At 43.8% G+C, this 25,352-nt stretch overlaps 1 protein-coding gene across 4 annotated transcripts in view; it reads left to right on the forward strand.

Annotated features, from left to right (window-relative positions):
* The window catches only part of smoc1 (SPARC related modular calcium binding 1), a 246,871-nt gene that overhangs the window by 172,140 nt on the left and 49,379 nt on the right, over nucleotides 1-25,352 (forward strand). For all 4 annotated transcript variants that reach the window (XM_087990075.1, XM_087990076.1, XM_087990077.1 and 1 more), the window contains one exon: nucleotides 17,605-17,710. In XM_087990075.1, coding sequence (XP_087846201.1) covers nucleotides 17,605-17,710 — 106 coding nt within the window. The remainder of the gene's footprint in view (nucleotides 1-17,604; nucleotides 17,711-25,352) is intronic.

Consider the following 25,352-nt stretch of genomic DNA (forward strand, 5'->3'; position numbering starts at 1 on the left):
TTTCTTGCCTTAGAGTCATAGAGTCATAGAGATGTACAGCATTGAAACAGACCCTTCGGTCCAACCTGTCCATGCCGACCAGATATCCCAACCCAATCTAGTCCCACCTGCCAGCACCCGGCCCATATCCCTCCAAACCCTTCCTATTCATATACCCATCCAAATACCTTTTAAATGTTGTAATTGTACCAGCCTCCACCACTTCCTCTGGCAACTCATTCCATACACATACCACCCTCTGCGTGAAAAAGTTGCCCCTTAGGTCTCTTTTATATCTTTCCCCTCTCACCCTAAACCTATGCCGTCTAGTTCTGGACTCACACATTCCAGGGAACAGACTTTGTCTATTTATCCTATCCATGCCCCTCATAATTTTGTGAACCTCTATAAGGTCACCCCTCAGCCTCCAACACTCCAGGGAAAACAGCCCCAGTCTGTTCAGTCTCTCCCTATAGTTCAAATCCTCCAACCCTGGCAACATCCTTGTAAATCTTTTCTGAACCCTTTCAAATTTCACAACATCTTTCCGATAAGAGAAGTTTTTTTTGCTAGATGTGGAAGGTTTGAGAGATCCCGCCTTACATAAAGTGCACAGCCTTCCCAGTTAAAGCTGTGAATGGCTCCTGAGTACTCCTGCCTGCACAATAGGCTGCTTTGTGAGAGCTTGCACACAGCAGGCAGGAATTTTCACAAAGTAAAGATCATGTCTTTTTATTTGTGTATTTTGGGTAAGGAAATGCTTTAAAATCAAAGATTGCTGAAGGGAATGCTGCACTTTTTGAAGGCAGGCTATCAAGCACTCAGAGCAAGCACTGTTTACACTGTTCAGTTGGTGAAGGAAAGTTCAGTTGCAAGTGAACTGGCAGCAGGGAGTGTGTACAAAATGAGATTCGGCTGAAGACAACTAGCTGATTAGTGTATGGAGTGCTGGCCAGTAGTCAATAACAAAGGCCTTCTGCCTGCCAACAGCTATATGATTGGCTCCCCAGTCCTTGAATAGCTTGTGGATAAAAAGGATATAGCCAGAAACGTTTGGACCTCTGATTTGGAATAGTATCCATCAGTCTACTCTCGATCATCAGCCTGGTGATGGAGGTGCCATCAATAATGCTAACAAACACTGTTCTGGTCACCCTGCTATAGGAAGGAGATTATTAACTTGAAGATGGTTCAGACAAGATTTACCAGGATGTTGCTGAGAATGGAGGGTTTGAGTTATAAGGAGAGGCTGGATAGACCGGGACTTTTTTCATTGGAGTTGAGAGGGTGATCTTATAGTGGTGTATAAAATCATGAGGGACATACATAAGATGAATACCAAAGGTCTTTTCCTTAGGATGGGGAAATTCAGAACTAGGAGGCATATTTTTAAGGTAAAAGGAGAAAGATTTAAAAGGGACCTGAGCAGTAACTTTTTCACACAGAGGGCGGTTTATATGTGGAATGGAACTGCCAGAGACAGTGGGAGATGTGGGTAGAGTTACAACATTTAAAAAACATTTGCATAGGTACGTGAATCGGAAAGGTTTAGGAGGATATGGGCCAAAGACAGTCAAGTGGGGCTAGTTTAATTTGGGAAACTTGGTTGGCACGAATGAGTTGGACCGAAGGATCTATTTCCATGCTGTACGCCTCTGTGGTGTCCCTTTCTCTGTCATGAAAAACACCCACAGCCTGTAGAAAGCTTTGTTTATTTCCCTGCAAGGTGTCACTTTTAACCAGTAGCTCAGAGACTTTGCAAGTTGTGAACCAGGAGCTCTGTACCTCCTGTAATCCAGAGGAGATACTTGGAGAAGAAAGATTGTGGAGCTGGACAAGCAAAACAATCATTTCAGCAATTCCTGTCGACAGTGCCCATTGAACTACCTTCCCAGTTTTGCCCTCCATTCGTAACAGCAAACTTTTTTGTGTCTGTATGTAGAGGGGGATTTATACAGTGTTAGACTTTTAGCAGTCATTGATGCTCACCTATAGCTAGAATCTGTTCATTTATAGATTACATAAATAATAAATCATAATTCTTGTTAAGTACAGAAACCTGGTCCATGCTTTCTGTCAGCTTGCATCTAAAAGAGAGGTAACTTGGGGAAAGCTGTGTAGGTTAATAACATCTTTAACATTTGTGACAACTCTGGGAATAGCAGGACTTCATTCCCCCACGAGGCGTGACAGCACACTCATTGCTACAGCAATTGAAAGGAAGGTCTTGCACTTAACATGTAGAGAAGGGAAGATGAGACAAAATTCATGGTATTTATGTCTGTCTAGTTGAGATTTTCAGACAGTGCACAGGTACATTTACAGATGATACCCTTGCTGGTGCTGATTCATACAATAAGACAAAACCCTAGGCCACTTGAGTCTATATTCTGGGCTTTTCCTCTCCTTTTCACGGTATTCTGAAATGGCTCTGCTACAGCTGGAGTCGATGGTATGGACATTCTAGCTCTGGTACCATCTGATTTCCCTGTCCTCGCTGTGCTATGTAGATATGTAAACCACAGTTTAGCTAAAGTTTAGTTGCTCCTGTCATAACTTGCATCAAGTCCTGCTCATCCAATATTCTACACTTGCTTCCAGCCTGCTAAAGCTTCAGATTTCAAATTCTCATCATTGTGTTTGTACCTTCTACCTCTGCCAAGGTATAGCCTTCTGCAGCTTGACCCTCATCCAATTGTGCACAAGGCCTCTCACTTTGCTACCCACCATTGGCATTCTTGCTTTACCCTCCATCAGGGCCATCAGCCCATCTAATATCTATTCTCCCTTCACTGGGTGACAGTTTTTGTCTCTTTACTTCTCCGTGAAGTGGACGGGAATATTTTCTATCTCAGAATCACTTCATCATGAGCTATATATTTTCTGGCCCTCAAATGTCCATTTAAAAGGATAAGTTTAAAACTGGTAAGCTCTCATGAGATGGGCACTACACGCTGATGGAATAAACCCCGAGATCCTTGTGTGAGAGTAGAGGCTGGTGATGAACCACCAGAGTGGTTATTTTCTGGAACAGTTTAAGGAGCTCCTGAGTTCACAGCCCCACCGTCCCTGAGCTAACCTTCCCCACCCTCGTGTGCCAGTCTCGCTGCGAGTGGAACAGTTTGAAATCCACAGTGAGAGTCTTCATCAAGTCGTAAAATTTCTACAGTGTGGAAGCAGGTCATTCAGCCCATCGAGTCCTCAACAACCTCCGAAACAGCATCCTGCCCAGTCCCACCCCGCCATTGTTTCCCTGTAACCCTGCAGTTCCCATGGCTAACCCGCCTAGCCTCCACACCCCTGGACACTATGGGCAAGGTAGCATGGCTTAATCTGCACACCTTTGGGTCTTGTTGCCATTTTACCTGTTCCAACCACTTATGGGATTGCTGGTTTTCCTGGGGATCTCATTAAGTCTACACTTGGTATCCTTGTACACTAATTCTTCAATTTAGGAAACATTTTAGTTGCTAGTTGAACCAACATGTCTCAATTAAAAAAAAGTTTAGCAGTTCCCTTTTAAAACTGTCTCATTAGGTTCAACCAAATGCCTTTAACATCCACAGAAATTAGATTGCACGCAAAGCAGAGCAAGGCTTGCCAATAGAAGGGCAAATGGAAGTCACCCCATGTCTTCCATGGTCAAATTTAATGACTGCATTGGTATAAAAGAAGGAGAGAGAGAGAGTAGATATAAGATCCCAAATGAACTTGCAGTTTGTTCATCATGTTTCCTGGTGTCTCAGCTGTCGAGATAATAGTACAATAGAGTCTGCTTCCAGCAGCTACTGAAACTAAGAGATTTCCACGACACAGTATTAGGTTGAGCTGCTAACGCACTGTAGAAACTTTTCTGGTGGCCTGTATTGTTCATATTATGTCAGTGGACTGTGTGGATGGAAGAGAGATGCTTTTTTGATGTTTAAAGGCCTCTAGTGGAATGTTGGAATTGACATGTCAATAGAAACTGGTGGTTTTGAATGATATTATCTTTATTGCTTATACAAATTCTACATATTGAGGAGAATGGTTAATTGGGTAAAAACTGTCAAGTTTTAATTCTGAGAAAGCAAAGGCCTCAGTCATAGCAACCGCATCCTCAAGTGGAATGGACATGAAAAGGGAAACTGGTTAGCAGCGAGGTGACTGAACATAAAGGAGAATATGAAAGCTCTTGTGATACAGCGGTAGCATCCCTATCACTGAAATGGGAGACCCGGGTTGAAGTCCCATCTACTCCAAAGGTGTATTATAACAAAATGTAGGAACAAATTACTGCAGTTCCTGGAATCTGTACTGAAAACAACAAATGCTGGAGATCACAGCGGGACAGGCAGCATCCATGAAGAGAGAGCAAGCTAATGTTTTGATTCGAGATGTTAGCTTGCTCTGTCTCCATGGTTACTGCCTGACTCGCTGTGATCTCCAGCATTTGTTGTCTTCAGTGTGTTATAACAACTTTGAACAGTTTGATGAAAAATACCCAAAGGATAACATGGGCAGCTTGATTGTTTCCTTTTCTGCTTAACAGCTTTACCATACTTTAATTTGGAAGCGCCATGTAAGACCATTAGACATAGGAGCAGAAATTAGGCCATTCAGCCCATTGAGTCTGCTCTACCATTCAATCATGGCTGGTAAGGGCCTGAAGAAGGGCCTGTGCCCGAAACGTCGAATCTCCTGTTCCCTGGATGCTGCCTGACCTGCTGTGCTGTTCCAGCAATAAAGTTTCAACTGATAAGTTTCTCAACCCATTCTCCTGCTTTCTCCCGTAACCCTTGATCCTCTTTACAATCAAGAATCCATCAATCTCCGTCTTAGTTATCCTCAATGACCTGGCCTCCACAGCCTCTGTGGCAGTGAATTCCATAGATTCACCAATCTCTGCCTGAAGAGGTTTCTCCTTATCTCTGTTCTAAAAAGCCTTCCCTTTACTCTAAGGGAACCCAGAGCATCTGAAATCGAGGATGATTTGTTAATGCGGAAAAATTCTTTCTTGCTGTGTTTGATGGGAGCAACGATCCAGTTACTCTGCTGTCAACTGAAATCAGTTGTGATACCTATCGGCTGTATGAGATCCCTGAGTGCCCAGTATCTAACCCTTGAAGCCAAGGCAACCTGAAGTCACTGTATATGCCTTGTCTATAATTGCAATATAATTTGATATTTAAATCCAAGTTGTTATTGTTTCAATTATGTTAACCTATAGATTTGGAAGGAACTTTCTTAGTGCTAGAATGTAATTGGTGAAGAAACCGTGAATCAAGGAGAGCTGGCAACTGCAGCAGCTTTGAGACATTTGCAAATTAAGGGGAATGTAAATGGAAACTTGGTGTGTTGTTAACAAGGTTCTATACTGCACCTTTACACGTAAAAACAAAACACTCAGATACTCGCAAGATTGTCAGATATTTATCAGATGGAGACACCTTCAATTACCTTACAGTTTCAGCATCCTACACGGATTTTTGATCAAATTATGTAAAATTGTGCCAAAGAGAAGGGTTCTATGAAATGAAGGAAACAGGGTAGAAGCTTAATCAGCCTGACAACAATCAAGCCTGTGGATCGCAGAATCCTATTCTATAGGTGATGCCCCATGCAATCAAGTACCCATGAGGCAGCGGAGAGGCCTTGCCCCACCATTAAGGACTCTGATGCCCGAAATCCTGACCAGTCGGAAGCCGCAGTGCCCATTGTCATCATCTTAAAACAGGACCAGTTGCAGCTCCTGGTAATATACCCACCGGAGGCTGAGGATAACCGAGGGAGTGCCTGATCAAATGAGAGGGGAGTGTCGATCACACGAAAGTGGAGGGAAGAGGGATTGGAGGGACCTTGATCCTCCCAAGTCCTACAATTGGGGACCAAGTGCCTGCCAGTAAGGTTCTGAGAGGTCTTTGGTGGCATGGAAAAGCCCCCCCCCTCCCCTTCAAGATTGCAGCAGACTGGGGGATAGTGCGTATCAATCGGCTCATTAATGAGCCTAATTGACATCACACCACCGGCAGGCAGGAATCCCACATTAGCCCTATCGTCTTGATCACGGTGAGAATTCCCCCACTGCTGGGAGACTGATGACAGTTATCCCCTATGATTAACTGGACACGGCTGCTGTGCTTCCTGCTGTGACGGGCTGGATTAACCTCTGCGTGAGAGAGAAAGAAAGAGCTTTAAAAATGTTACATTACTGCTTCCCGTAAAGATGTTGAATTCAGTAAGGGTGCTTCCATGAAATTCCCTAAGCCAGTGTGCTGTGATGTCTGGTCTGCAGATTAGCAGTGTCTTGTACCTATTGTTCCTCTTTTTTTAAGTTTATCCCTCCCAGTTTGTTCAGAGTGAGTACAAGAGAAGTGAGCTTTGTGAGCGGAATTGTCATTATATGCCCAGGTCAGTTTGTTCAGGTGCACTTTTCAGAATTTCTTTCTCAACATAATACCCGGTCAGATGTGTTTGATGTAGTATTAGTTGATGTTCTCTCCACCAGCTGCATTCGTTCAAGCTAAACATGATAAGAAAGCTCACACATTGTGGAGCGTTCCTCTTGCGTGGCAAAACACAAGAGAGGATTTAGTACAGATGACATGTTTTGAGGAGAAGATCTTGGCAGTAGCCTTTTGTGCTGCACGGTCTTGATACAACATTGGGCTATGTTTGTCTTGCAGTAATGAGCTGATTCTCCTTTGATAATCAGAGACTGAATACATTAGAAATTGCTTCACTTCAGTCCCTCACACAGGTGCTGCCTGGTGCGTTTCAATATATTTAACAGGAAACCGATACGTATTTGCTGACATCGTGCTGAAGCAGTATTGATGCTGTACCTACCTACAAATCCAAACTTGTTCTAAGCTCCCAGCTAGAAAACCACCATTCATACAGCAGTCTTTATGAATGTGCACACTTTAACGTTTTTAATAAGGTGTGGTGGGGAGATCCGGGAGTTAGTTGAAAGCACCTTGGCTTCTCAGTGAACAGTACATAATAGCCCTTAATTATCTTTCATTCCTTCCCAACGTATAACTTTCAAGCTTTGTGTTAATTTTTGAAATCTTTCCCTTTTATTTGTCATGCACTCCCTCAAGAATTTAACATCTTCCAACCAAATCCTTTTCAGTGGTTTTTATATCGGTTCCTGGTGGTTGACTTTGCAATTTTGTAATTAAATTTTCTTGCTGTTCTAAGCTGAAGTTTTCCTCAAAGTGAAATCTTTATCTTAGAGTTTCTATTCCCGAGATTCTCAAATTACACATGCTATTGACCACAACTCGAATAAAGGTTATAGCTGTGTTTCTTTCTGTCTTACTAACTTGATTGAGTTTTTTGAAGAAATGACAAAGGTTGAAGAAGGCCGAGCGGTAGACAGTGTCTGTATAGACGACAGGATGGCATTTGACAAGATTCTGCATGGTAGAGTGGATAGTAAGACTAGATCACATGGAATCCAGGCGGAGCCAGCCAATTGGATGCAAAATTGGCTTGAAGGTAGGAGACAGAAGATGATGGTGGAGGCTGTTTTTTGGACTGGAGGCCTATGACCAGTGGTGTGCTGAAAGGATCAATACTGAATCCACTGCTTTTTGTCATTTATGTAAATGATTTGGATGTGAATGTAGGAGGTATATAGTAAGTTTGCAGATGACACCAGGTTTGATGGTATAGTGGATGGTGAAGAAGGTTACTTCAGACTATAACAGGACCTTGATCAGATGGGCCAATGTGCCGAGGAGTTTAATTTAGATAAATGTAAGGTGTTGCATTTTGGAGAGGCAAATCAGGGCAGGACTTATATACTAAATGGTAAGGTCCTGGGGAGTGTTGCCCAACAATGGAACTTGGAGTGCAGGTTCACAGTTCCTTGAAAGTGGAGACGCAGATAGACAGGGTGGTGAAGAAGGCGTGTGGCATGCTTGTCTTCATTGGTCAGTGCTTAGGAGTTGAGATGTCATGTTGTGGCTGTACAGGACATTGGTTAGGCCACTTGTGGTGCATTCCATTCTGGTGCCCCTGCTATAGGAAAAATGTTGTTAAACTTAAAAGGGTTCAGGAAAGGTTTACAGGGATGTTGCCAGGGAGAGGCTGAACAGGCTGGGTCTATTTGCCGCGGAGGCCGCAGGGTCACCTTATGAAGGCTTATAAAACCATGAGGGGCATGGATAGGGTGAATTGCCAAGCTCTTTTTCCCAGGGTAGGGGAGTCCAAAACTGGACAGCATAGGTTTAAGGTGAGAGAGGAAAGAGTTAAAAGGACCTAAGGGGCAACTTTTCCACGCAGAAGGTGGTGCATGTATGGAACAAACTGCCAGGGGAAGTGGTGAAAGCTGGTACAATTACAACATTTTAAAGGCATCTGAATGGGTGTATGAATAGGAAGGGTGTAGAGGCTGATTGCTGGCAAATGGGACTAGATCAGTTTAGGATAGCTGATTGGACCAAAGGGTCTGGTTCTGTGTTATACAACTCTATGACTCCCAATCCAGAAATGTCAGCATGAAATCTAGACTGATAAGCTCTGTGTATTACTGATGGAGTGTGATACTCCTGGAAAGTTGTCTTTGCATTAAGACAAGCTGAGTTGCCATCTGCCCTGTCAGAGACATCTAAAAAGGCGAGGAAGGAGGGATGAAGCAGAACTTCTGTCTTATGTACTGGCTACGGTTTGATCCTCAACCAAAGTCACTACAAAAAAAAACCTAAGCATTAATTTCATTGCTACTTCTATGGCCTTGCTGTGCGTAAATTGGCCACATTTGATTAAAACATTACAGTAGTCCCTGCACTTAAGTAGTTAATTGGAAATGCAGTATTGTGAAGCAATGAAAGTACACTTGCAGAACCTGCTGGTTGAAGCTGCTGAAAATGTATTTCATTGTGCAGAGAAACCTTGATTGATTAATTTGATTTATTTTTGTCACGTACCGAGATACAGTGAAAAGTGTTGTTTCATGTGCACTACAGGCAGGTACCATACAGGGTGGCAGAACCAAGTGCAGAATACAGTGTTACAGCCGCAGAGAAGGTGCAGAGAGAGACAGATCAGAATTAACATTTGAGAGGTCCATTCAGAGTCTGATAACAGCGAGGAAGAAACTGTTCTTGAATCTCATTGTACCTGTATTCAAACTTTTATATCTTCTGCCTGGAAGAATGTATAACCGGGATGGGAGGGGTCTTTGATTATCTTGGTTGCTTTCCCAAGGCAGCGGGAAGTGAAAGGTGTATCACCTGAAGTTGTTTTAAACATGATTTTGGATGGTTCAAACCAATAGCTTAATTCAGGATGGTAGAGATACACAGTGGAACAGTCCCACAGTGACACAGAATGATAACATATTTCTTTAGAAAGAGATTTATTGAGTATGAAAGGCATTATCATGGGAAGCAGTACTTTGACAACATTTAAGGTAAAATAAGAATAAGCAGGGACAATATTAGCTAAATGTAATAAATTTTAAATGGAGTGTCGGAATAGAGAGACCTCGGAGTCAGTACATTCAAATCTTTGACAGTGGCAGGGCAACTTAACAGAGAAAGCTGTTAAAGGGCATATCGGATTTTTAGCTTTATAAAGACTGGACAGAATACAAATGCAAGGGACTTATACTAACCCTCTATATGTCACTTTTATAAGTTTATATGTTAGGTTCCACTTGGAGTTTTGTGCGCAATTTTCAATACCAATAAAGAACTAATATGTTGGTTCTGTACCAGCGTTGTTCTTTCAAACTTCAAGCCCATGCCATTGCTGGGTTTATGGCTGTTTGGAACACTCTTCCAGCTCTGATGAACATTACTCTGTGCAGCGGAAAGGAAAGAGGAAAGTCAGGTGCTCGGTATTTGACACCTTGTATCCAGGCAGGTTTTGATCTAGGATCCTGCTTTAAGGAAACCTGTGCACGAGTTTAACGGCAAAAATGCAGTCAGATGTTCAAAACTTCAATAGAAGAACAGATTTAATGCACAATGTAATCCATCGCAGAGGAATTATTCCATGCAGAGAGCCTTCTGGAAGTTCGACAGACTGTGGAGCAATTTGTCCTGTTTTCTCAGCTGAAGAAAGGTACATAACAGCAGGAGGCAACTTTAGGAGCTGAAAAAGGAAAAATATTGGATGAGCAAGTGGAATTGCAGTCGCCAGTATCTTACATTGGAACGTATTGGAAAAAGCACCATCACTATCCATCCTGCTGATTAGGCTGAATGGGTTCTGTCAGACATTCGCCTTTTAGTCACTTTAATCTTTTCTAAATTGAAAACGTTCAACTAATCTCAGGAAATCGCCTCACTGGAGATTAGCATGACATCCTGTATCTATAGTGGAGATCCTGGATCTTAATTTCTCCTCTTCCTGATCCCAACTCCCCCACTCTCCTCGAACTACCCTTACAATCCTTGCAATGCAAAATCATGCAACCATTAAATAATCATCCCCCGAGGTCTCAGTTAATGGTACCAGATGGTTGCACGTATTTCCACGTATATCCACATGTTCTATAATGCTTTGTGAAATCTGTACAACATCTGCCATGGAGGGAGGGGCAAGACCAAAAGAATTACTCAAAATGGAAGTGGAGGCTGGCGATTAGACAGTTACCTGATGCGGTGCAGTTTTCAGTGCTGGAAAAGTTCCAAAGGAAAATGCTTTGAGTTTCTGAGGGGATTTGGTTAGCAGATGACCTAATGAGGTTAGACAAAAATAAAGGCTTTCATTTCTGTAGGGCTTTTCGAAATATCATGATGCGATAGAGTTAGGGTTCATGGATGATGAATTACAGGTTGCCCCTCCCTAGTCTGGCAACCTCTCTGATCCGACAATCTCTGTGTCAGTTTTGCTTGTAGTGGCAAGTGCGGTGATTTTTAATTCATATTACTTTCTGTCATACTCTTTCCAGTTTGAGTATCCTCTGTGCGGTGATGGCCAAGTGGTATTTTCACTACATTGTTAATCCAGAGGTCCAGGTAATGTTGTGGAGACCTGGAATCTGACAAAAGCAGATGGTGGAATTTGAACTCAATAAAAATCTGGAATTAAGAGACAGCAATGTGGTTGACTCTTAACTGCTTTCTGGTCAATAAATGCTGGCCTCACCATTGATGCCTCATCCTGTGAATGAATAAAACCAAATCCTGAATGTGGTGTCTAATTCAAAATTATTTATCCACTACTCGTGTGATTTTTGTGCTGTAATGCGTGTTTCGTTAATGTGAATTTGCTGTAACATGATTGACAAACTGGGGACACTGTTTCTAAAGCGCAGACTCTTAAAACATGTTGGTTGTAATGCGATTACATCGCTGTTACTAAAGCACGATTTTTCTACAACGCGGGTTTGCTCAAGAACACAACCATCACGTGGTAGAGGAACTACCTATAAGTCAAGGTGAGGTCTTTACTTGAAACTGTTTGTGCACTGAATATACTGGCTACTTTCTATGGTGTGATGGTTTTATCAGATGTTCAAAGTTTGTGCGAAGATTTGTAGCTCGGGTGCTCGTTGTTGTGGTTCTGTTCGCCGAGCTGGAAGTTTTTGTTGCAAACGTTTCGTCCCCTGGCTCGGCGACATCATCAGTGCTTGGGAGCCTCCTGCGAAGCGCTTCTTTGATGTTTCCTCCGGTGTTTATAGTGGTCTGTCCCTGCCGCTTCCGGTTGTCAGTTTCAGCTGTCCGCTGTAGTGGTTGGTATATTGGGTCCAGGTCGATGTGTTTGTTGATGGAGTTTGTGGATGAATGCCATGCCTCTAGGAATTCCCTGGCTGTTCTCTGTCTGGCTTGCCCTATGATAGTAGTGTTGTCCCAGTCGAATTCATGTTGCTTGTTGTCTGCATGTGTGGCTACCAAGGATAGCTGGTCGTGTCGTTTCGTGGCTAGTTGATGTTCATGTATGTGGATTGTTAGCTGTCTTCCTGTTTGTCCTATATAGTGTTTTGTGCAGTCCTTGCATGGTATTTTGTACACTACATTAGTTTTGCTCATGTTGGGTATCGGGTCCTTCGTTCTGGTGAGTTGTTGTCTGAGCGTGGCTGTTGGTTTGTGTGCCGTTATGAGTCCTAGGGGTCGCAGTAGTCTGGCTGTCAGTTCGGAGATGCTCCTGATGTATGGTAGTGTGGCTAGTCCTTTTGGTTGTGGTATGTCCTCGTTCCGTGGTCTTTCCCTTAGGCATCTGTTGATGAAGCTGCGCAGGTATCCGTTTTTGGCGAATACCTTGTATAGGTGTTCCTCTTCTTCTTTTTGCAGTCCTGGTGTACTGCAGTGTTGTGGCCCTTTTGAATAGTGTCCTGATGCAGCTTCGTTTGTGTGTGTTGGGGTGGTTACTTTCATAGTTTAGGACTTGGTCTGTGTGTGTGGCTTTCCTGTATACCCTTGTAGTAAATTCTCCGTTCGGTGTTCTCTGTACCATCACGTCTAGGAATGTGAGTTGGCTATCCTTTTATTCTTCTCTCGTGAATCGGATTCCTGTGAGTGTGGCGTTGATGATCCGGTGTGTTTTTTCTATTTCCGTGTTTTTAATGGTTTTATCAGAATTTCAGCCACTGACCGTGCAATTGTTTTGACTCTGACATGTGAACCCCTTGTTGTCCGGCAAGCGCTCTACAATTTGTATTTAAGAAATGAGGTCATTGTTGCAAACTAGCAATCAAGTTGCACATAGCAAAGCCCTAGAAATCACTGCTAATGTGCAGATACTGTGTTTGTAGTGCTATTGGTTGAAAGATAACAATTGGTGAAGAGACCAGAGAGATCCACCCTGGTCTTATTCAGAATTGTGGCACAGGATCTTATGTATTCATCTGCTTTTACAATTGAAATAGCCAACAGTGAAGGATGGAACTGGATCCAATCTTTATAAACCTACAAGCTTCAACTTAGTGACAGATGATACATTATCGTAATCTGGCAGTCACAGGTTTTAGCTTATTTTTTAAAATTTGTTGCCCATGCCCAGTCGCCATTGAGGTGAGTCTCCAGGCCATGGGTTTTCACAGCAACCAGTTTCATGGTTACTATTACTGATGACCATCTTTCAATTCCATAATAAAACAAAGAACTGCAGATGCTGAAACAAAAACAGACATTGCTGAGACCTTCAATGGGTCTGGTAGCATCTGTGGAGGGAAAGCGGAGTTAATGTTTCAAGTCTAGTGGCTCTTCTTCAGAACACCTTTCAATTCCAGCTAAATTAACTGAATTTTGTTTCTGGGTAAAAACAAGGACTGCAGATGCTGGAAACCAGAGTCTAGATTAGAGTGGTGCTGGAAAAGCACAGCAGGTCAGGCAGCATCCAAGGAGCAGGAGCAAGAAAAGCCCTTCATCAGGAATAGACTTTTGTTTCCACCCTTCCTCAGGGGTGGAACATCTCAGGATTTGAACACCCTTCCTCAGCGCATTAGACTCAGGGGTCTGAATTATGAGTTGAGAGTGCGGTGCTGGAAAAGCACAGCAGGTCAAATAGCCTGATCTTCCAGCACCACACGCTTGACTCTAAACTCCAGCATCTGCAGTGCTCATTTTCACCTGGTCTGGATTATGAGAATAGTGCCATTCCTGCTGTGCCACTATCGGCCTCCACTCAGGTGTGGGCGGTGTTAACTTTTCCACTGCCTCTGCAGTGCCTTTGCACCCTTCCTAAAGTGCAGCATATAGAACTGGACACAGCACTCCAAGTGAGGCCAAACTAGGGTCTTCTATCCAGCTGCTCAGAGTCAGTCTCCTGAACTGAGGAGATTCTGAATCCCCTGCTTGGATAAATCTTTTTCCTTTCTCTATCCCCGCAGTAGTTCACTACTGCACAACAGCAAGACTTATTTTTCCCCATAGCATCCGTATTGCGTGTAAGTGCAGGGACGCATTGAAGACGCCATTTGTGCAAATAATTTTATTTAATACTTGCACCAGCAGGAAAAACACCCATGTGGCCAGGGAACCAGTGACAAGCAAAGCCCAATAAGGGTAATGCTTAGGTGAAAAAGTTGAAAGGAGAAAGAAAGAGGGAGCTGACCACCATCCAATCAGGCAAGGGGAAGAGATGGAGACTCCTGTATGGTAACTTCAGCCAATGCAGGAATTGAACCAATATTGTTAACAGCACATTGTATTACAAGCCAGCTTTCTAGCCAACTGAGCTAAACATTACAGTGTCAGCCTTGAACATGATTACTATTTATGTAATTACTAACTGGACAGCTTCCGAAAGGGAACCCCACAGCCGACAGGGATAGAGAAGCCGGATCAATCTCCCAGCAGTCAGGCAGCTGATTGGCTGTTAGCAGGCTTTCTGCTGGAACTAAGACCCCAGATTAAGAGGACCCCTGCTGCTGGATTCGGCAGCCAATGAAAGGCCAAGTTCCAGAACTTGGCGTTGCTAGGGCAGAGACCATGACTACCTTCCCCCAGTCTCCCACATGAATGATCACCGGTGGGAAGTGGGGGAATTTTTTTTGGGGGTGGGGTATCTGATGTTGGGGATTCCACAAGCAAGGAGGGACGGAGGGTTGGAAGCCCAGGGTGGGAATTTCTGTCAATGTCAAGACCCCCGTGTTCCCCCCCTCCCCCGTACTTCAGGTCCACGTCTTTGGCCTTGCACAGATGAGTGCAGATCAAGGCAGAGTCACCCTCAGCCACCCACCCATTCCCAACCTGATAGATGGCTGGCATTTGGTTTGCCCTTGGGCCAGACCGACACTTTCACAGTTACAACAGTTGCAGAGAGGAGGAAGTCCTTAGGTGTCATTATTTGGTGGTGGAGTGGGAATGTCAAAGTCAGGCCTTGCCACCCAGTGTGTAATTCCTGTGGCAGCCAAAAGGTGGCAGGTATTTCCTAACGTCAGCTCGCCTGATTATCTTCCGCTCTTTCCAGGTTCCCTCCTAATATTGGAGGGAAGGTTTTTGCCAGGGGTTAACTCCTTCTCAGTTTGAACTCAAACCTGTCGGCCCCTACTCCATCGTATTGTTCCAGATTAACCCAATTTCATGTCAAGGTGCCCTCTGAGACTTTGCTTTCAAAGACAACATAACCTGAGCCGATCCACTCAGTTCCCATATCCCATCCTGCTTACAGTGGCACTCCTCTGTATTCCTTCTGGGAATATGGCAGTCCTATTATGTTATGGGAGCCAGGGAATGAGCAAACCCAATAAAAATGTGGCTCAAGCCACTTATTCGGCAGGTCCTGTGTGACCAGGGCAGTGAGAATGTAAGAACTAGGAACAGGAGTAGGCCATCCCTTGAGTCTGCTCCGCCATTCAGTAAGATCATGGCTGATCTTTCTCGTGGACGCAGCTCCACTTACCCGCCCTCTCACCATAACTGAGTATGTGGTTTCAGACAGCTCTAGACAATATTATAGTGCTTGTCCATTTCCAGTCAGCTGTTCTCAGGTTTGATTTTTTTTTGTTCAACTGGATGAAATTTCCTCTCATACCTTCCAAAGTAATGAAGGGTGTTTTAAACTGAAACAATAATCTCATGGATTCTACCAGAATGGAACAGGTACAGACTTGAGTTGAAAAGACATGAAGCTTTGGAGAAGGTGCTGAGATTGGATGATCCACTGGTTATAGGGAGGCGGCTGGGATTAAAAATACTTCTGGAAAGCAGCGAGTCTGCTTTGTGCCCGACTTACTGTCACATTGTATTTTGCGGATTCTGAAGCCTTGTGAATAAAATGCACACACAGCATTTTGAATTGTAATCTAATACTATTAATGTGCAAGATTGAAGGTGTGTGTTTTTGTATGGCTGCCTTTGTTCTGTGTGCTTACTCCTTTTCACCTGCTAAAGCCTCTCCTTCTACATTACACTCGCCAAGATATTACCATTCCACCATTTCTTTTCTCTTACGAAAGGAAACCCTTTGAGCAAAGAGTCAAAATGGCCTTTGGCCAGATGAAAAGGAGCTCTCTTGCCAAACTAACAATGTCATTGATTGACTATTATTGCTGAAAAAGTCAGCACATATCATAGGTACTCTTTTTGCTATGCTTCGGGCTCTTTAAGCAATTACAAGTGGGCAGTGTGCCTGTAGGAATTAATTTGATTGTTGCTATCAAAATCAGGAATATATTTGCATACACCTGCTCATAGGTGTAAGTGGACTACATACAGGCTTTGCTAAATTTTAGCAAGTTATGTAGTGTTGACATTCAGACTACAATGGCTCCTGTACTTGCTGTTATGAGAACAGTATTATATCCCTTGCCAACTTATGTCTGACAATGATGGTGATGGTGCCATCAAGAAGCTCAGTGACGTAAGTAAAGTGATGTTGACTAAATATTCGTGTGTGATAGCATGACTGGTGAAATAAAATCAAAGATTGATTCATTGAGGAATATAAGCGAAGGGCTACAGTGCACAATACCAGCATTATTGTAATGTGTAGGAGGGAATGGTGAAATCAGATAGTCTTGGTTAGGGTGATGTCAGGCTGAGGTTACAAATGTCTGCTAACTGCAGGAAGACTGAGGTGGGGAATTCCTCAGTCGTGAGATCGTGAAAAACTAATTTGGGTGACTTGAGAGAAGAGGAAAGGAACAAATTTTCCTGTGGTCTGTGTAACGCCACCTTCAGGCCTCGATGCTGGTCAAAAGTCCAAACTTCTGAGAAAGTCTTGCTTATTGTGACCTGGCCTGGAGTTGTCCAATTAACGGCCAGAGGGCAGACTTGCTGTCCAATGAAGCAAGGCTGGTCTGTTTACTGGGTGTCCATTAAATTTAGAAGGTCTGACTGGATACGGATGAGAACCAAGATTCAGAATTCCACGTACATAAAAGGGGTGATTGAATCCAGGATGACAAGTGTGGAGCTCTGTTGTCTCTCAACGTCAAAGGGTTAGAACAAAGTACAGTACAGCACAGGAACAGGCCCTTTAGCCCTGCGTACTTCCAAACACAGTTTGCCATTCCATACGAAAACTGTCTTAGCTTACAGGATCCGTATCCCTCTATTCCCTTCCTATTTGTGTTAATACGTAGCGGCACCATTGGCCCCGCCCACTACCTTTATGGTTGTGTTATACAGACTGAACTGGGGGAGAACTGCTTAGGACCTTGAAGGAAAGACACGTATCTCTTGGTTCTACTCAAAGTCTCTGTCATGATGTCTATCATTATCAATGGAACCTGTAGCTTGTTTCTAACAGGCAATAAACTGTTTCTTGTTAATTCCAAGAGCTTCTTCTGGTTAGGCCAGGAAGTGGTTTTGCTCAAAACCAAACAGGCTCTGTGCATCACTACACTTTTAAGAGGTTGGTAGCGGCAAACATGTGGTGAGGGGCACCCTTGGTTAGGTTGTTCTTACAACATGTACCACCTTGGCAGGTAAAGGAGCTTATTTATGAAGCAATAGAATTTGAGACGCGGATTGGTGTAGCTTCTGATTAATTTGTCCCTGTCGACGATGTGATTTGTCCCGGAATGGGATGGTCCAGGTGAGAGTGGAGTAGGGTTCGTGCCACCTTGAAGCTGTCACCTCACCTGCAGATTATTAACCCGCAGAAATTCCGACAGAAAGGAAATGATCTCAAATAAATCACTGTTCTCCACACTCGGGAAATGACATGAAATGCTGCTCTTCAGGCACACCAGCTACCCACTGCTAGTTATGACTGTTAACCTTTCACCTTTTGCAGGTTGCCCCGGGGCAAAAAAGTTGGAGTTCATCACCAGTGTTTTGGATGCTCTCACCACGGACATGGTGCAAGCTATTAACTCACCAGCGCCTGCAGCGGGAGGAAGGTATGTGTCTCCTTATTGCCTGCGTGACAGAGTTCGGATGGCGCTGACCTCAGGACGTCTCTATTGAGAACAGCAGTTGTGACGAACGTTCACATCTTAAACTCACCATTCAGCCAGTTCAAAGTTACGAATAGGCATGCTCTAATTAAATTGTCGTTGCACACCACTACATAATCTATGTATTTCAGACGTGTATAGTTAAATTATGCTTTACCACAGAAAAGAAAAGTTTTGCAACAACCAAATGCAATGTAAATTTATGTTGGCATTGTACCTAAACAGGTAGAATAGAGGAAGTCAGTTGTAAACGTCTGTGTATGTCCAACAGCGAGCAGGTTTGTCATCCAGCTGGGGTAATGTCCTGACCTGTAAGACATAAAGATGGGGAAGCACAACATTAATGTGTTTATCTCATCACTTCCTGTCGCACAGCATTCCAGCAAATTAAAATGCCTTTAGTTTTTGTGCGGAAGGGTTAAAATATGTCAGCGCAGGCTTGGAACGCTGAATGGCCTGTTCCTGCACTGTTCTTTGTTCTTCGGTGGTTGAGTATCAGAGACTGCAAGTAATTCAGAATGTTGGAGGTAAAATTCATTCCGGCAGTTTCATGTGACTTTCAAGTTCCTGTCCCATTTTCAAAAGAAAACTGGGTGGAATGCAAAAGGGATTCCCATTCACCTGGGCTTGTTTATCACCACTGCCCAAGGACCAAGGACATATTCTGGCGCCATGGGAACTAGAGTTGACCATTTGTTACATCCTCTGGACATTCCTGATTTCTTTAAGTTTGTTTTGTCTCATTCCTGTATATTCTTTAAACCCAGCTTCCAGTGTCCTTTTGCTCTTCCTTAATGCTCTTGCTCCTGAAGCATCTACCGCCAATGCAGACACCTCATTGGTGAGTTTAGTGGTGGAGCAGGGCATTTAATTGGGCAGAGAAGGTTGGCAAGTGGGGCCCTGGCATCTTACCACCCCTACCTCACGATGAACCTGGGGACGGAACGGTTCATGGATGGCTTTCCCATCCTTCTGCAAATTGAGGCTCTCAACTTAAAGATCTCAAGTATGAATGGTGGTGGGTAAGGGGCTGACCAGGTAGGGAACATGATGTGTTTGCTTGAGACTCCCAGGAAATGTTTTCTCATTCAAGGTCCCAGACCAAGGGACTTGACACGAAGAAGGAAGAAGCCAGCTGAGGGTCACCTCCCTGCTGTTGGTGCTGATCTGCTCATTCCTTTTTCCCCACTGCCCTCAACCCAACATTACTCTCCCATGTCCTGAGACACCCTTCAGTGCATGTCCTCAGATGAATGTCATACCAACAGCAGTCTCTAGCTGGTGCTGCTGAGTACAGAAGAGCTACCAATCTCTGATTGGCTGGCAGGTAGTACTTCCTCCCTGGTGTCTTCGGTCTGAATGAAGGACCCCTGCTGGCCTGTTGGCTGCCTGAATGGTGAGGGGACTCAAAAAGAGTCAGCCCTGACTCTTTTTTGACCCACAAGATTCTGTCCATTGAATCCAACATCTCCGTCATGTAATTCAGAAGTGTCGACATATCTGACATATAATTCAGAAGTGTCGACATATCTGACATATAATCACGTTATAGACAACACATGTTTTAAAAGTTTGTGCTTTAGAAACAGCGTCCCCTATTTCTCAATCGCATTACAGCCAATTCGTGTTGACGAAACGCGTGTTACGGCGGAACAATCGATATTGTAACTGAACTAAATTTGGGGTTTCTGAAGATTAACTCACACTGGATGTTTTGCAGCACCATTTGTTCTGATTCTAGTTTGTCACACTTTTGATATGTGCAAATTCTCACTTTCAGTTGGAAAGTCATACAAATGTGTGAAAAATAAAAGACCTTGAAAGAACTTCTGGTCTAACCAGCTAGTCCCTCACAATTGTGAGACTCAATGTATCACTGGATGTGTAATGAGGCAGACTGGAATAGGGAGCTTAAGGTGAAGGAAACCTTAGGGGGCAGTGACCATAATATGATATAACTCACCCTGCAGTTTGAGAGGGATAAGCTGCAATCAGATGTAACAGTGGTACAGTTGAAGAAAGGTGATTATAAAGACATGTAGACAAGGTCTTTTCCCTGGGGTGGGGGGAGTCCAGAACTATAGGGCATAGGTTTAGGGTGAGAGGGGAAAAATATAAAAGAGACCTGAGGGGCAACTCTTTCACGCAGAGTGTGGTGCATGTATGGAATGAGCTGCTAGAGGAAGTGGTAGAGACTCGTACAATTGCAACATTTAAAAGGCATCTGGATGGGTTTGTGAACAGGAAGGGTTTGGAGGGATATGGGCCGGAAGCTGGCAGGTGGGATTAGATTGTTTTGGGAAACCTGGTCGGCATGGACGGGTTGAACCGAAGAGTCTGTTTCTATGCTGTACATCTCTATGACTCCATGACTGTATGTGATATCCCGTGGTGTTAGAAAGGTTTAGAAGGATATGGGTCAAATGCAGCCATATGGGACTAGTTTGGGAAACTTAGTCAGTATGGATGAGTTGGACTGAAGGGTCTGTTTCTGTGCTGTATGACTCTATGACTATATTAATCTAAAAACACAGATCCAGGTTCAAATCCTGGCATTGTAAAATTCAATTTTAAAAATCTGAGATTAAGAATCTAATGATAACCTTGAAACCGTTGCCAATTGTCAGAAAAACCCGTTAAGGTTCAGTAATGTTTTTCAGGAAAATAAATCTGCCATCCTTACTTGGCCTACATATGAATCCAGAACCCCAGCAATGTGGTTGACTCTCAACTGCCATATGGGCAATTAGGGATGGGCAATCAAAACTCAAATTGTATCTCACTCTGCTCTTGAAGATCCTCCTAAAAATCCATCTCTTTGCTGGAGTTTTTTTGGCTACCTTTCTAATAACATTTTCTTTGACTCATCATCCATATTTCTCTGACGTAGCTGTGCGCTATTGTTGGAAATTCTTTTCCAATATTACCATCGGAAAAGGCTGCTTAATGGACACCGCCTGATAATCTACATCCCAGGGTACCTGGTGTTGTCCTTGGAAATAATGAGTGCATTGGTGGTCATCTTTCAGGATTGTGTAGACTCTGGAACTGTTCCTATGGATTGGAGAGTAGCCAGTGTAACCTCTCTGTTTAAAACAAGAGTCAGAGAGAAATCAGGAATTATAGACAGGTTAAGTCTAGCATCAGTAATGTGGATAATGCTAGAGTCCATTGTAAAAGATTTAATAGCAGAGCACTTGGAAAACAGTGACAGAATCGGACATGGTCAGCGTGGATTTGTGAGAGGGAAATCATGCTTGACAAATCTACTGGAATTTTTAAGGATTTAACTCGTACAGTTTATAAGTGTGAGCCAGTGGATGTTTTTTATTTGGACTTTCGATAAGGCCCCACATAAGAGATTACCCTGTAAAATTCAAGTGCATGGGATTGGTGGTAGCGTACTGACATAGATAGAGAACTGATTGACAGGCAGGAAACAATGAGAAGTGATGAATGGGTATTTTTCCAGGTACATGAGAGTCAGTGCTTGGACTCCAGCTACCAAATATGAACGATTTAGATGAGAGAGTGAAATGTAATATCTTCAACTTTGCAGACAGCACAGAGCTGGGTGGGATGGTGAATTGCGAGGAGGATGCAGAGATGCTTCAGTGTGATTCGGACACGTTGATTGAGTGGGCAGACATAGTGTAATGTGGGTAAGTGCAAGGCTATTTCACTTCAGTAGCAAAAACAGGAAGGCGGTTTATCTGAATGGCAATAGAGTGGGAAAGAGGGACGTGCATTGAGACCTGGGTGTCCTTGTATAACAGTCACTGAAAGCAAACATGCAGGTGTAGCAGGTGGTGTAGCAGGTGTAGCACAGGGAGAGCAAAAGAAAGAGAAAGAGTTCCAGCTGTGTACGAATCAATTTATCTTCTGTCCTTGTTTTATGAAGCAAACTATTGAAAAGTGGTTCACTTGTGTTTTCCTGAGACCAGTTCTGCTGTCCTTGCTGAGTATTCCACAGGCAATCTTTCATTTTCCAATGTGTGAACTTAGCATGGAAATGTGAATTAAACAAGAGGTGCAGATTTCTTGACATTGACTGAGTTTTCTAATTGTGCAGTATTTAGATGAAATAAGTGCAGACAAGTCTGTATATTCTCACACTGGTTTCACAAAACTTAGCTCAATCTGTGGTCAGGTGAGAATGGTCAGTGTTTGTCCATTTTAATGAAGGTCTTGGATAAATGTTTAGTATTGAAAGTTCATGTTTTCCACGATCATAACAAATATGAAATCCGCATATTCATACTTTTTAGTCTAATTCCCTTCTGAATGCTTCAGTTGACCATTCCTGTACTGTACTCTCAGTCACTGCATTTCCAGACCTTAACCTCATTCTGAGGAAATAAAATCCTCCTATAGCCTTTGCTACATTTATTCATTATTTTATATCTGTACATTCTCACTTTCAAGTGGAAACACTATCTCGCTTTCTGCTCTGTCCTGGCCCCTCAAGACTATGAATATTGTTGTCACATAGAACCCCTACAGAGTGGAAGCAGGCCATTTGGCCCATCAAGCCCACAGCAACCCTCCGAAGAAGAGCATTCCACTCAATCCCTGTAACTCTGCATAGCCCATAGCTAACTGAGGGCTATTTTCCCTGGAGTGCCAGAGGCTAAGGGGTGACCTTATAGAGGTTTATAAAATCATGAGGGGTATTAATAGTATAAATAGACAAGGTCTTTTTCCTGATGTGGGGGAGTCCAGAACTAGAGGGCACAGATTTAGGGTGAGTGGGGGGAAGATATAAAACGTACTTAAGGGGCAACTTTTTCATTCAGAGGGTGGTGTGTGTATGGAATGAGCTGCTAGATGAAGTGGTGGAGGCTGGTACAATTGCAGCATTTAAAAGGCATCTTGATGGGTATATGAATAGGAAGGGTTTAGAGGGATATGGGCCAAGTGCTGGCAAATGGGACTAGATGAGGTTGGGATATCTGGTCAGCATGGCTGAGTTGGACTGAAGGGTCTGTCTCCATGCTGTACATCTCTATGACTCTATAACCGACCTAACCTACACATCTCTGAGCACTATGGGCAATTTAGCATGGCCAATCCACCTAGTCTGCACTTCTTTGGACTGTGGGAGGAAACCAGAGCACCCAGAGGAAACCCACGTGGGCACAGAGAGAATGTGCAAACTCCACACAGACAGTCACCAAGGCTGGAATCAAACCTGGATCCCTGGCGTTGTGAGGCAGCAGTGCTAACCACTGATCTGCTGCACTGCTCATCTCCTCCCATCCTTCTGTCCTCCAAGAAATACAGTCCTGACTTCTCCAAATCCATCTTCACAACTTCGAATCATTCTCATGAGTCACGTGACAGGCTTTTTCTTCAGTTTTCTCAGTGTGAGAGACAGTCTCATTCACCGAGGTGTACTCTGTACATCTTTGGACAGGCTTGAGGCTGAGAAATAATTACAAATTGTTCCAGCACAGGAAGGATTCAGCACAAAATTGAAACGTTTATTGCGAAGAAGCTTTGCAAAGGAAATGATATGGGGCATCTGTCAACAGTCTGTGTGGAGTTTGCACATTCTCCCCGTGTCTGTGAGGGTTCCCTTCTAGTGCTCTGGTCTCCTCCCACAATCCAAAGATATGCAGGTTAGGTGCATTGGCTGTGCTAAATTACCCATAGTGTTGAGGGATGTGCAGGCTAGTTGGGTTAGCCATGGGAAATGCAAGGCAACAGGGATAAGGTGGGTATGAGTGGGATGCTGCTTGGAGGGTCAGTGTGGACTTGATGGGTCTAAAGGCCCTTTCCCATGCAGTAGGGATTCTGTGATTCTATGATATGACTCTATCTGAAATCAGACAATACAAGGAAGCAAACAATGTTGATAGCTGTTGGTTACGTATGAATAATGTTGTAGTTGGTTATCATCATAGTATGGTGCACCAGTGAAGTCAGGCCACCCTCTGACCTGAATCGGCAGCCATTGCTGTTTGTCTGCTCGGTAAAGAGAGAAAGGGTTGTTTTGTTTATTCAAACTGGCTGAAGCAAAAGGAGAGCTGGGGCATGGGCCAGTGGAGGGCCTAGTTCTTTTTGACGTCAATCTTGTCGGGTTTTTTTCCAAACTTACGTTTCCAGCCAATAAAATTGTTTCAGGACCCTCCCCATGTTTCTGTCAGCTGGTCACCTTCAGAGAGTTCCTAACAATGGCTTGCTCTTGTGAAACTCTTGAGAAGCTGTGTCTTTTTTTCCTTTCCTTTCCTCTTAAACTATTCAAAGTGGCGCCGCCTCATGGCGGCAAACGGAAGCCATTCACTGTGTTTTATTGTACTCTTACTGTAGAATACACTTGACAGTAAAATCAAAAGTCTGTAAAATCAGAAGTATCAGAAGACACAAGCTCCTTAACAAGCTTCCTGTAAACCTTTATGTGCCCAGTTAATGAAGGGATGGCTCCACTTTCCCCTCCATCACACCGCACTCTCTCCCCATCCCCAAGTCCCCACAAATGCGCAGAGGAGGTGTTGGAGGTGTCCTCACAACCCCAACACCCCCTGGCTGAACACTTCAACTCCCTCTCCCACTCCGTCAAGGACATGCTGGTCCTGGGCCTCCATATTATGCCTAACATTCCACCTTGGAACCCTGCAACCACATGGGATTAATGTGGATGTCAACAGCTGCCTCAGATCCCCTGTCCCCATGTTATCCCAGTCCCAAGCCTCCAACGCGGCCCCGCCCTCCAGACCTGTCCATCACTGCCCCTTCTGACCTATCATCTTCTACCTCACCTTTATCCACCTATCGCTTTCCCAGCTACCTGTGCACACTCCCCTCCCAATTATCTCTCATCCCTGACCCACAAACCTCATTCCTGATGAAGGGATTATGTCCAAAACGTCGATTCTCCTGCTCCTCAGATGCTGCCTGACCTGCTGTGCATTTCTGGCGTTACGCTCTCAACTCTGATCTCTAGCATCTGCAGTCCTCACTTTCTCCTCGCAATCCACAACTCAACCTTAACATTCTGGGAGCATGGGATCAAATCCTGCAATGGCAGGTAGTGAAATTTGAATCCAATTACAATATCTGAAGTAAAAGAAATGGACTAATGGCACCCAGTGTCATAAAAAAAAACCCACTCGGTTCAATATTGTCCTTCAAGAAAGAAAAATCTTACTTTCCCTGGCTCACACGTGACACCAGTCCCGCAGTGATATGTTAGACTCTTAACTGCCCTTTAGCAGTTTGAGATGGTTGATAGTTGCTGGCCTAGTTTGTGATGACCCAGAAACAAATGGGTCAGACTGGATTTGTGGGTTGGGAAACGTTCTAAGCTGAGTTTCCATGAATAGGTCCTACGACTGGGAGTGGATCGTGGGCAGCACAACGCTGGAGGATTTCTGGTTTGAAAGGGGTCGATGAATATAGATTGGGTGAAAGAAGCAGCAGGGCAAAGAGAATGGGGCTTTGGAGAATTGTTCAGTCAGAAGGTGAGCATGGCTTGAGAGATTCGAGAGGAAATAATTTAGTCACAGGCATAGCTTTGCTGGGAAGCACCAATGTGTGTGATTCCATCTAAGGTTTTGGAGATTGTAACCCAGATTGTAAATGA

Source organism: Chiloscyllium plagiosum, unplaced genomic scaffold (assembly GCF_037043375.1).
Source record: "Chiloscyllium plagiosum isolate Xiang-an unplaced genomic scaffold, Cpla_swu_hap1 HiC_scaffold_8, whole genome shotgun sequence".
NCBI classification, from domain to species: Eukaryota; Metazoa; Chordata; class Chondrichthyes; order Orectolobiformes; family Hemiscylliidae; genus Chiloscyllium; species Chiloscyllium plagiosum.